General features: G+C 40.1%; 1 protein-coding gene across 1 annotated transcript; it reads left to right on the plus strand.

The window, feature by feature from the left end:
• The first annotated feature begins 560 nt into the window (after nt 1-560).
• Nucleotides 561-11,737, plus strand: LOC144653409 (uncharacterized). The gene is made up of 10 exons (XM_078513399.1): nt 561-707; nt 2,890-3,723; nt 4,191-4,362; nt 5,054-5,312; nt 7,151-7,378; nt 8,452-8,706; nt 9,025-9,210; nt 9,615-9,737; nt 10,347-10,478; nt 11,369-11,737. The coding sequence occupies exons 2-10, from the start codon at nt 2,892-2,894 to the stop codon at nt 11,558-11,560; spliced, it is 2,379 nt and encodes a 792-aa protein (XP_078369525.1). The 5' UTR covers nt 561-707; nt 2,890-2,891; the 3' UTR covers nt 11,561-11,737.
• The last annotated feature ends 1,981 nt before the right edge of the window (nt 11,738-13,718 follow it).

Consider the following 13,718-nt stretch of genomic DNA (forward strand, 5'->3'; position numbering starts at 1 on the left):
CTGGTAAATCCATAAAAAAGACACTAAATTTTGCAGGCCATGAAACATGCATTAAAACAAGGTTTATGATCTTGCCATTCTCGCGGATGTTATTAAATTGTAGAGGAGCCTTTTGAGATAGAGATGTGTGGCTCCCTTTCACAGCTCATCAGAGGCAGAGGTCTCTCTAAGGAAATTAGAAATCTCGCAATAGCATCTAAACATTTGCCTGTCAGCAACTCTTTCAAAGCGTGACTGCTACTGTGTTGCCGCAATGTCATGTTCTGAATGATTAGTGCTTCATTTTTACATAAACACTTGTGTGGTATGCAAATTTTATATAACTAATAGGCCGGATATTACTAAAACTTCCATTAGCAACAATGTAAATTTTCCTCAGAAAATAAGAACCTGTTAGGAACTTAAATAGCCTAACTCATTTGTGCTAACTATCATTTTTGTAAGGACCTGTTTAGGCTAACCTGGAAAAAAACTTACTCGCGGGTTTTACCGTATTTCAAATAATGCCTCCGGGCGTTTTACGAATAAAACAGGGAAAAAAATCGATAAGATAAATATTCAGTCACCCGCAACGGACCGTCTGGGCGTTGTTTCAACATTTTGAGGCAACCGAGATACGTGGCAAAGCAGGTCGACCGCCTTTTACTTCTAACTGAACTGTAGATCTAGAGCCTCGTTCCGCGAATTGCATTGGGTGCACGATTGAGGTAAGACACCTGTAATGTTTACTACTCAAGCATCAGCGGGACGTTGCGAAATAATCGATCACTTCGTGATATGTGCGTTTATGAACGACGAGGTAATATAGTGAGAATAACAAAAAGGAATATATACGTTTTTCTAGTTAAGGAATTTGAATATCCCTTTTCTAGTTCACATATCTGCAGGACTAGTGTGGAAGGAAGCTAGAACACCAAAGGGCTTCTTTATTTGAACTTTTCAAATAACAGAATTCGTTATATTAGACATAAATATCCGCTTTCACTCATTACCCTTAAAACCTGTCTCCAAATTCTCAAAGGTCGGTTCTCTTGTAGACAAAAGCCTGTATTTCTCGTCCCATTTTGCTTAATGAAAACCCAGGCCAGTGCAAGAAAACCTTGAAGATAATTTATGGCAGAAACCGTCAGTAGAAGCTAAGTCGCGAAGAAATGTTTGTTCATCGAAACGTTTATTCCCTCACGCGCCTAAACCAGCAGCGATTTCATGACGATCTTATCGCATCACATAAAATCACCTTTATTTCACCTCGGATTTACAAGGGCAGCTGTATAGCTAATTTCTCCGAGCAAGAAGAAATTGAAGATTGACTCATTTGCAGTCATGTATGGCAGAAACCGTTAGTAAAAGACGCGTAGAAGTATGCATTCATCGCATTCGGTGTTCATTCCTCGATTTTACATTAAGCTTTGATTTAATGTTTCAATATTCAGCTCGCTCAATTCAAGCCATGGACCTGGGTTAGTTTTATAACCAATATATAAATTTGAAATAATTAACTTTGTATAAAAAAAATTTTATTTTTCCAAATTATTTATTTTTTTTTTATTTAAAAAATTAATTATTAAAAATTTTTTTTTCTCTCTCTTTTTTTTTTTTTGTTTTTTTTCTTTTTTTCATAATAAATTTTTTTCTTTTTTTATTCACACACCCCTTCCCAATTTTTTTTTTTTTTATTTTTTTAAAAAACAGCTGGCGTTTGCAACTGAAACATGCAATGAACTATTAGATTATACAGTCACGATATCGTGCGACCTTTTTAGGCCCTAAGGCAAAAGCCTGTCACGAACCTTGTCAATCATGAAAAGTGTTGCGGAACGAAATCGATTCCAGAAATTGAAGACTAGTTGCAGGATAAAAAATTCAACGAGGGATCCTGGACTTGCAGACAGTTTACAGTAATTGTTTTCTTGTGTGTGTTAGTCAATAGAATAGTAGTACCTCTGCTCTTCAGTGAATTCTTCTACTACCACTCCCCCCCCCCCCCCCCGAGACAAGTCCCCCTCGTGTCGATACGACTGGGCAGTCATTCATGAGATATAAGGGCGGTAAAGATGTTTGCCGCGCCCTTATAAAGCAAATTACAAAGCGCTACTATATGGCCTTTATAGTTCGCGGGCTTTGAAATATATGAAAATCGTGTATATATTTTTCGAGTAACAGTAACTGAACGATATTCCTAGAAAAGCTGAGAATTATTATAAACCTTTCAGTCCAAAATTAGAGCTTTGTGATGAATAATATGTTTATTGACAACATCCTATATTATGCAAGAAGCAATACCTACACCGGGAAAAAAATTGGGAGGTAGGAGGAGGGAGGAGGAGGAGGAGGAGAGGAGGAGGAGGTAGGTAGGTAGGTAGGTAGGTAGGTAGGTAGGTAGGTAGGTAGGTAGGTAGGTAGGTAATACTAAAAAACACGGTAAACCCAGGAACATAATAAAAAAGGAACAAGGGAAAAACACAACAAACTAACTAAGAGAGGCTAACTACTAGTAAGAACAAACAAACAAAAACCTGCTTTACAAGGATGCCGTGTACAAAATGAGACGAAATTGTGATTTTTCAATTTGTTCTTAAATTCGTCAAGTGTGATGGATAGTTTTATTTCATTCGGTAAGCCATTCCATAACACAGCCCCGCTGTAGCTAAAGCTTCGTTTACAATAATTAGTGCGCAGCTGTGGTATGGATAGCTTTCCTTCAGTATTCCTAAGATTTATGTCAAGGCTTCATTACGCGGGAAAAACCGAGAACTCAAATAATTCGGAGTCAGGTTGTTCACAGCATTATACATCATAATCGATTTACTCACGGCCCTTTTAGTCAGTTAGCGAATCTTAACATAAACGGCGCGTGTCTTACTTGAGCTTATCAATAATACCTTGCAGGTATGACGGGGGAGCGGAGTCAAATGATGAACGAGGACACTCCGACCTTCAAAGGGAATAAGTTTTCCAAGGCTAGGATTTTGCTGATCATTTTCGCTGTAATTGCAGTTATAATTTTGATCGTGGGAATTGTGCTGATAGCCCTTGCTAGCAAAAAGAAGGATGATCGTGAAGAAAAAGAGAACAAGCATCCCGGCAGCAAGGAGGAGCAAGCATCTTCATCGTTCTGTGAGTACTCCGAAGAGGCAAAACGGATCGATCTAGATGGCATTATTTCGCGTGCGAAGAAGACCTACTACGAGAAGCTTCCTTTTAAGTTACCAGAGGATCCCGATGCGACACGCGAGGACATAAAGGAGAAGTACAGCGCTTACAACCCAACACCTGAGTACATCAAAGGCGTCACAGATGCAGCATGGGACCTCTTGCAGCAAGTGAACCAAACAGAAATGGACTCCAACAAGTTGAAACCACGGGAAAGGAAAGCCATCACGCAGCTGAAGCATTATTTGAAGACGGTGTTTGGACATCCTTTTGACATGAACTTTTATGCTGGAGATTGGATGATGGGACCGACTTTTTACTGCCAGCAACCCATCTGTAATATTGGTAAGGATTTGAAAGCCATGCTGGAAAGTCTTAAGCCTGAAAACTTGGAAGATGTAACACTGATAGAGAACAAGTTAAAAGGTTACAAGGACGGGATCTTGAGGTACATGGAAAACTTGAAAATGGGAAAACTCCACGGAATGGTTTACAGTCAAGAGGCTTGTGTTGCTGGTCGAAATGCGCTTAAAAGGAGATTTTTGAACATTGGTTTAAAGAACGAAACAGGTACGCTTCGTTAAGCCTTGAATAACTTATAAATAACGGGAGCAAAATATGTAACTAATGTGCTTTTTTAGTTCCGTTTTCTTACGTTGTTGTTTTTTATTCCCGCTTAAATATTTCAGAGCCATTTGTCAGCTGAGGATTGTGTTTACTGTATTTACAGCTTTAGCTGTGTGACAAATTTAGTTCCTCTTTAATGTGGCGATTTCATTTCATTTGCATGACGAAGTTTAGACTGATTTTTTGTCTGTGTGACAAACTTCAGTTTCTATGTCTATGCATTCCCCCCGAGGTAATGGCTTGTGTTTTTCATAAAGCACTCGCTTCTTCCCGCGTCCAGACTCACTTCCTCCCATAATTTATCCTAGTTTGTGGCGTTTGAGAGTCAGGGCATCCAATGACATATATTTTATGGCAAACTATGGAATTCAAACTAAGTACTATCACAATTTACAATTCCTAATTTTCAGGTGTCTTAGACGAGGACTACGTCAAAGATGCTCTAAACGATGACTACTATTCCAACATTACAGATGACATGAAGAACCAGTGGAAGAATGATCACAGCGGTAAAACTGTAAAGCAGTCTTTAAGTGATTACCTTGTGGAATATATGGGAAAGCCGATGAACCAACTGCTAAGGTAAATTTGTCAATTTTTAATTGTAACAGGCTCATTACGTAGCAATGTTGAAGAGGTCAGACAACTGAAATAATGTGATTTCGTGCTGTGTTATAACAGAACTCAAATGACTCTTCCAAAAATCGTGCTCAAAACTGTGACTGATGCAATGACATGCCCTGATGCCTCCTTTCTCTTAGCTATCCTTACATTAATCTAGACTCTTCCCTTCCGGTTAATAACTGCTGCCTCATCAGTTCTCGACTTTGCTCAGTTCAGTCGGTATTCGAAGACCCCTTTCTTTCTAGTTTTTCTTAGTTTCCTTAACGTCCTCTCTTAAGCGCCTAAATCTCTATGATTTTTTCGCTTAGTTTCTTCCGCTTCCGCTGCTGGGTAATCTGATGCTCTGTTCTTTCTCTGGCGATGTTCAATATCACTCAACTGCTCCTTTATCCTCTTCCATTTTGGCCCAGTGATTCTGATTTTTCTCTGTATTCATCCTCCTTTATTACTTACTTTTATTTTTTCAGATTCTTTTTTGGTCATCCACGACTTGGCCTTTCTCCAACCAAAAATTGCATAATTTATCTCAATTTTTACATTTTTCCGTTTCATAAGAGCTCGGATACCATTATGTTTTTTCCGAGAAAATTGGTAACACTGAGAGTCCTTTCTTTAATTGTCATAAACTAACATTTCCATTGATTGACAGGTATCTAGAGGACGACCATTACCGCTATTGCGTCCCAAGTAATGTTTCAAGCGGATTGGCATCACTTCCACTGGCTCATGTTTGGTTTGATGGCAAAGAGAACAAATCTTGGCCAACGGACCCAAAATTATCTACCGGAGACGAGTTGGACGGTAAAACGGCGTACGCCATGATATTACCATATTTCACGACTAATGACATGACGCCGATGCAGGTGCATAACGTGGGAAAGGAACAACTGGATTTACTTTACCCACTGGTTAGTGCAATTGTTTTGCTATTGCGAGATTGTAATTTGATTTAGTAGAAACTCAGCTGTGTTCTATTGGAAATACGCGAATCTGATTGGTTCTCTCACTGTTTTCTATTTGCCGTTATAGTTCACCACAAAATTTTCTCCGATTCTGATTGGTTTAAATTGAACACGTGACGTGATAGTGCCCGTCCGCCGGAGGGCACTATCAGCCCTTATAGTTCACCATTAAATTTTCTCCGATTCTGATTGGTTTAAATTGAACACGTGACGCGATAGTGCCCGTCCACCGGAGGGCGCTCTGATTGGCTGCTGAGCGGGCATTATTTTCTTGTAATGACCGGGCATTATGAAAAATTTTCTCGGCTCGGCGGTTTTTACATGGTTTTTTGAGTTGTGAGTAAAAGCTACTAGCGCAATTGCGAGAACGACAATAAATACCGACAAAATGTAACTATCTTTTCAACAACTGAAAGAAAAATACTAGCATACCGATACTTCTTTAGTATGAGAGACGAAGAGAGCCACAGAGAGCGAGAGCGAGTTTCACCTCGGTGTTTTTTAGATATTTCAGTTTAGAATAGCGCTAAAGGGCCATATAATAAATAACTTATTAACCTCGTCCGTTCGGTCATTACAGGGCAATCTCAGACCTCGGCCTTGATGTATAGACCTCGCTATCGCTTGGTCAATACATCAAGGCCTCGGTCTGAGATTCCCCTGTAATGACATCACTCTCGGTTAATAAGTAGTATATAGTGCCCTCCCGTGAAAAAAAATGCCCGGATCGATAGTTATTTGCTTTGGAAATGATTTCGTCCATCGCAAGAATGACTTCTTATTGTGCCATAGCTTCTTTTCGATCTTTTACACGGAAAATCGTATCGGTCATGATGTTTCATGATGTGCAAACTGGTCATAGTATGAGGCTCTTAGTCATACTATTTTAAGCAATCTTATTACTCATAAACATAGCCTGTGTAGCAGGCGCCTTCTAGATTTTAAAAGGCCACATACGCGCGCTTGAAAACTGCACAGGCACCTCCGACACAAGCTATCACAAACATGATGTAAACGATTGAAACCCAGCCCTAGACATACAATGATTTACCAGTAATTACACAAATTGCATATAACGAAACCTTACAGTTACACGAGTGCGGATGGTGACAATCTGGATAACAATTAGACTTTCAACGGAGTTTTTTCATGAGTTAGCGCCTTGTTGAAGAAGACAAGGACAAGTAGATGTCACTTTATTGTGCATTTTAAAGCCAATTTTCCCTTTCAAGAGGAATGTTCGTTACGTTAGCGCGATCGTTCCACAATGGAGGAACCATACAATTAAACTTGCGGATTTCCAGCAGGAACCACGCTGCGTGTTTGCTGCTTTTGATGAGCACGAGGTTTGTTCTTGTGCTTCTCAAAACAGACGGTATCCGCGACCGTATCAAAAATAACAGTGCATCCTCACCATATGAAGGTTATTGTTTATGTGTAACACAAGGAAGAAATGTGATGTGTCTTTTTATTACAAATTAAACGAGCAATGGTATATTGCAATTCCTGAGCTTTGATTGGTTAACAGGCAATGGAATATGAGCTCATATTCAACTGATCACAACTGAAATGGTTGTCGATACGCGTCAACAAAAACAGCTGGGGAGATGAAATGTTGCAATTCTCTAGGCTTTTTTAATAAAACAATAATTTCACTCGCGCTTCTTGGATATGAGATTGTTATAGCCAACTTGGCGCGTAACTATCTACCATCTCATATCAAACGTACGCTTGTGGAATAATTGTTAAATAACCGAGCAAATATTCTCATTTGTGTTTTGTAGGCCGTGGAAGCAGCTAAGGGGGATACTGGAACAGACAACGAAACGGAAGCAATCAAACAATTCAGAAACAAGCTAGACGCTCCGGATAATTTCTTCAATGTTGACCCCTTTCCTGACAACGAGTCCGATTCACAGGCACATGTGCGATGCAGCAGTATTGACGGGGCAAAGAAACACTGTCCAATGAGATGGAAGGCTCTGCAAAGTTGGTTCAAGGAGGCTAGAATGGTAAGAGGGCAGTCATTATTAACAAGGATCGAAGGAAGACTATTCTGTTTTATTGTAAATTCATTGTCCCGACAAATTTCCCTCCTAACTTCCCTCCTATTCAAGTCTGAACAAGTGAATGTCTTTCGCGTACCAAGTTATCTCTAAATTGTGTACAAAGAAACTGTTTTACTCCTATTTAATTAATTTAAAACTGAAAGGGAGCATATCAAAGTTAGAAACATACAGCGCCTGATAAGAACACCCTATCAATAAATTAAATACTGTACTGGCTGTAGCCAATCCAAGCACATCGACAAACCCCACTACACTCTGTTTTTTTTTATATAGGAATACAGTTGTTCCGACCCAGGCTGAATATTCTTATTTTTCTGCCGATTTTAGGCTGAAAATATTCTTATGAACATTCTTAGAAAATACCGTTTGACATTTCCGTTTTAGCAAGTATTGGGTAATCAATTTCAAGTGTTTGGTGTCCAGATCTGTATCGTGTTACATTCATTTGTGTACATGTTCCATTGCTATTCGTTGCAGCCTGGCCGTTTTGGCTTAAAACAGAGCATTCCTCACAGAGATAAAGTGACGGAAATGAAAATACCTGATTTTGTTTCAACTAAAAACTATATTCTTTTCAAAATCTCAGCCTCGGGTTTATTCTTAGAAAATTCTTAAAAATTCGCAAATTTCTGCCTCGATATTCTTATAAACTAGATTCTTATAAAAAAAAGAGTGTAAAAAGAAGTTTACAAGTACAAAGAACGAAAAAAAAAGACGTCGAAGAGGGTAAGAAAAGTTAAAAAACTGCGAGAAAAATTCATATAGTACTGGGTCGACATGAAATGAGCTAATGCCAAATACGCTTTGGCGACATACGGTTCATACCTTGGCGAAACGCAATCGAAATTTAATCACTCGTTGCAAGGCCAAACAAGCCTTATGACTCCTGAAGCCAATAGTCAAATTTCACAATTAAAGATATTTACATGTAATATCCGGTAAACATTTTTTTTTTTGGTACTGGTGCGAGTAACTGATAACAGTGACGCTAGAGTTTACTGTTCTCTTTGTCTCAGGTGATGAGCATGTTATATCCTAAAATAACTGAATTGTTCCACTTCGCCGGAGATAAACACTCAACACCAAACTGTCCAATTGAATTGCGACCGGACCTTAACCCGTCCAGCGGTATACAGAGTTACGACGGAAGCGACCCAATGTGCCTAAAACCGACGCATTACAACATTCCGTTCTTCCTGGACAAGCTGGGGCCTAAGTTCTCGGAGTGGAGTATAAATGCTCACGAGTCTCGGCCGGGACACCATATTCAGGTAAAGTCATAGAAGATATTTCTACACAGTGGTTAGTTAATACGAAATTTATCTTCGTGTGGTGAAAACAACATCCTTGCGGCCATTATTTCTTAATTTCATGATGATGATGATGATGATGATGATGATGATGATGATGATGATGATGATGATGATGATGATTATAAAGACGATGCATGACGATGATAATACCTGCGAACTTTTTGCCAAAGATCATATAATATCAGAAGATTTCTGAAGATGTCTTAACGCTATTGAAAGGTTTTCAAACACATCTGGAAATAATTTTCCTGCATGTATTGTTTTTAATTATTGTAGATCCAAGGAACCAGGGAGCATTTTAGAGATACCTGTGGAGGTCGGATTGGTTGGTTAGATTCCAAAACATACTACACAGCCTTCCTGGAAGGCTGGGCTCTTTACGCAGAAAATCCACTGATTTCAGACGATACAGATGTTTATGACGGCGAACCAATGAAAAAGTACGGCATGCTGAAGTGGCAGGTTGGTAGACATGAATAAGAAATACAATTATCCTGACACGAGAAATGGATAAAAACTGATTAAGTTTCTAAAGAAAGCGATATTTAAAACAAGAAGGTTAGGGGCATGTATCCTCCTCCGACTATGCGAAGGGAGAATCCCAGAGGGAGCCTTCGTAGCAAGAACGAGAACCAACAGCAAACTCAATCCACATGTGACGCCACATCCGGGAATCCAACCCGAAAACATTAGTCAGAGGCGAGCGCCAACAAACTCAACCCACATGTGGTACCGGGCCGCAATCGAATCCGGCCGGGGCCTCATTGGTGGGAGGCGAGGGCTCTCAGACCTCCTTGTCCAGCCCGCTTTAATTTTATATGTTTCAAAAAGGCGATGCGTTTTCTTTTTTTTTTTTTTCTCTTCAGATCTGGCGTGCAGTGAGATTGATTGTTGACACCGGGCTGCACTATACTGGAATGAAAAGAGACGAAGCCATCAAAATGTTTGCTGATAATGCATGGGATGATTCTGACTTCACTCGAAAAGAGGTATGAATAATTCCCTGTAGAGCGGCAGGAGAAACAAAACCTGTCCTAAGACGCGACCCTGGAAAGTTTGACTGACAAATGGTACCTCCCCGCCTAAACTGACAACTTATAAACCATCAAAAATTAAAACGAAACCTAGAAACAAAAACCGATCTGACAGGTGACATATCGCACCCACCCCAGAATTTCAAACCTAGACAGGCCAACGATCAAATACGCACGTACTCTCTGTTGCAGAACAGCTTGAAAACACAAAATACGGGTTGCTTTGCAAGACTAGTATTTGAAACAAAGTTTAGTCTCATTTTAACTAAATTATACAGGCTACTTATTATAATTTTTAAACCAAATGTTTTAAGCGCGCTGATCTGCAGTGGGAATCTTACACACGATCCACGCACAAACGCAGTTGTTCTAAGTTTTTCCCCAAGGTATGCTCGGGCACGGCATCTCACAAATTTAAATCCTCACAATTGATATATTCTCACAAACAAACGCAAAACCATTAATAAGTCATATATCAAGATATATATATTTGTGCAAAAATTAATCTTTAGAAATTTTTGCTCGTACATCTGCGATTTATTAGTATGATTTTTGTTGTGGCAGGTAACCCGTTACCAAAGCTGGCCAGGACAATCCACAGCGTACATGGTTGGTAGGATAGCAATTTTAAAAGCCAGAAATTATGCTACTACCGCTTTGGGTGAAAAATTCAACCTCAAAGATTTCCATTACCAGGTGATTTTTTTTTTAGTTATTTTACAATCAATATACGGGTACACTTTCAATTCAAGGTTTGTAACCCCGGAAAGAGAAGGGAGAATTCCATGTAAATGTGACGGGGTTGCTTTTGTCCCCCTTATTGATCAGTGCACTAGAGTAGGGCTCCGGCAAGGTTTTGCAATTCTTTCGAAGTTGGCACGTTGTGTTACACTGCGGTTGGTTAATCATTATTCTTCAAGAATGGCAACACTCAAAAACCTTAGAATCCAGTTTGAAATTGGTATTTTGTTAGAGTTAATTCAATTGATTGTCTAAACCAACCAAAGTAATACTCTGGCCAATCACAAAGGACACAGACAATCCAGTGAACCAACAAAACTCGAAGCAAAAGAGGCGAAGGGGGATGTGGCGACGAGAGGATTGGTGTTGGGTTATTCCTGATTGGCTGAGAAAGTGGCGCGAGATTAAGCCAATCACTAAGCGAGTAGCAAACCAAAGCAAACGCAATTGTACTTTCGACACTCAAGTGAAAACCGCTCTAAGGTCACAATTTGTCCATCAACATAATTGGCACAACAAGACTAGATCAGAGGGTCTGGATGGGGTTGCTGGAATCTCAGTTTTCAGTTAAATTTTCGGAGATTTCTCAGCTATCACAGCTACAATTTCAAGACAAACAGCTAACATATCTCAGATCACGCTGGAAACAACCGAGTTTTCAAACCAACCATATAATGACATAACTCACCAGTCAGAAAGAAAACGTATCTGCAATTAACGAACTCGGGCTTTCTCCAGACAATACATTATGTATGTAACCCAGTAAACGATCTATGACGCTCGATAAATTCCAAACTGATTTGAACGTTGTTGATTTATTGCCGTTCTTATCTTTAACTTCTCAGGTTTTGTCCCAGGGATCGTCTCCCCTCGCCTTTCTTCAAGAGCACATTGAGATCTATGTCGAATGCGTAAAAGACCCCGACAAAGAAGGTTGTTCCGATATTCTCAATCCACCCAAGAGGACGCCGGCCAAAAATGACGATAAGATGTCTGGGAAGCTGCAGTACTATGAGGCTTACAGACATTATGCTTAGGAAAACATGAACTCCACGTCTTTAGATTGCGAAGTTCAAGGAAAAGTTTTGATACGATGCGTGAAAATTGCAACTTGTAGTTTTTAGAATCGGTGTGTGTTTGTGTATTACTAAGGGACCTTGTTAGTTTTAGAACTTATGTAGCTTATGTAGCTTCATTCGCGCAATAAAACGGCACACAAACATGACGTTTTTATTCACTAGTCAAGTGACTCGACGTGTCTATAGCAGTCAGCCGAAAACAAACCCCAACCCTTAGGGTTAACACTAACCTAACGTTAGCTGCCAACCTAACATCTTTGCCAAGTGCTCAGAAACGATCTAGAATATCTCAAACGATCCAACATATCAACCCCCAGCTTATAGCAGAATGCAAAACAATGATAAAGTTACAAAGAACCACCCAACTTCCTAAACAACTGTCCAACGGTCGAAAGTAGCCTGTCCACCCACCCCCAATCATTACCTTTATTTCCAATCGCCATTCATCGCACTTATCCCGTTTTTCGTGCTGCTCCCCAACTAACCGAACGCCCCGGGGGGGGGGGGGAGGGTACTCCGTATAATGGCCTAAACGGGGAGGCTTCGCCCGAAAGGGGTACCTTTTTCAGGCTCCAGGTATATAAAAGGGTAAGGATTTCACAAATTTAAATATATGAAAGGGTAGGGAAACCTTCCAGAATGATATTTTAAAAGGCCTTTACATTAAATATTTCGAGCAGACGCAACTTTAGTCCAGTCCCTGAACTCTCTCTTCCGCGCGCCCGTTATAGGGGTTGAACCCAGGCGCGCAAAGAGAGAGTCCAGGATAACTTGCATGCGCATGCTCAAAACGAACCAATCAGAAGCGATAAATGTGGCGGCAATTGCTTGGAACGCGCACGCTAGGTTAAAAATGCTCGCTCAAATGACGAATTCAACTACGCGACCAATAAATGCAAGAAAAAATTTTTGCTCATTTGCTTCCAAAACTAATTCAATAAATAGCTACAAAATACTAGGAATAATTGACGGATAGCGATTTGTGTTTTGGCCGTTAGCTTTTAGTAGACACTGACTGTAAAGCTAGGCCTTTTTAAAGTTATTCCAGTGATCCTGCTTTATATTAGTACACGGTCGCGTAATTGAACTCGTCATCCGCGCGCGCGTTTCAAAAGTGCTGCCAAATATGGTTTTTCCCCCAATTTTGGGGGAAAAACTGGCGCATGCGCATGCAAGTTATCCTGGACTCTCTCTTTGCGCGGCTGGGTTCAGCCCCTATAAAGGGCGCGCGGAAGAGAGAGTTCAGTGACTGGACTAACGCAACTTTTGAATTTATCGTCTTAATTTATTAAGCACTACATAAAAAATACAAGAAAACATCCCGTTTTAGGTAAATGTGATGTTGTGTAGGTATATGAAAGGGGTGCCTTTTTGCAATAAAAGGTATACAAAGGGGTACCTTTTCTATCAAAATTGTATATAATAGGGTAAGGGGCGTACAACGTTTTCAAGTCCCCCCCCCCCCCCCCGGGACGAACACCTGGAACAGGCTATGCCCAGTGGTGGTTTGCTCATTACGTATGTTGTTTATTTACGCTCCCTTCATCTGTTTAAAAAACTAAATCACAGCCATTGCGTTACGAACCTTAAGAAGGTAGTCTATTTGTGCAGGTGAAATTGTTTTTGTTTGTTTTGTATTTTGAATTAATTACAAGGTGAGTATAGGGTCAATTATTTGTGGCCCATCTTCCAATCTTTCGTAACAAGCTCCACCTTGTTGCAAATCGCATTTTCCGACGCAGTGTTACGGTTTTGACAGCAAGACACTACCTGAGCCTTAAACGGAGTCAATTCTTCAACTTGAGAGTTCTGTGTAGAACCAGCAAAGTAAGTCAGTCTTGTCCTTGATAATGCCCATCTTATTTAATGTGTCAGTGTCCCTCAATCAGCAACCATCTTGCATTAATACATTTTTGCAAGGACGCTAAGAGAATTATAAAGGCCAAATATCCAAATTCAGGCCATATTGGATGTGACGCATTCACATTGGCCCGAATAGGGATCCAAGCTGCGACTATATTTAGTGGCCACAGGGACTAGAGGTTTGGAGCTGCCGATTGGAAGACTACAAGAAGACTGCTCCAGACTATTGATCAGACTATGATCCGAACTGAAA

Source organism: Oculina patagonica, chromosome 1 (assembly GCF_052425735.1).
Source record: "Oculina patagonica isolate OP01 chromosome 1, crgOcupat, whole genome shotgun sequence".
Classification (NCBI taxonomy): domain Eukaryota; kingdom Metazoa; phylum Cnidaria; class Anthozoa; order Scleractinia; family Oculinidae; genus Oculina; species Oculina patagonica.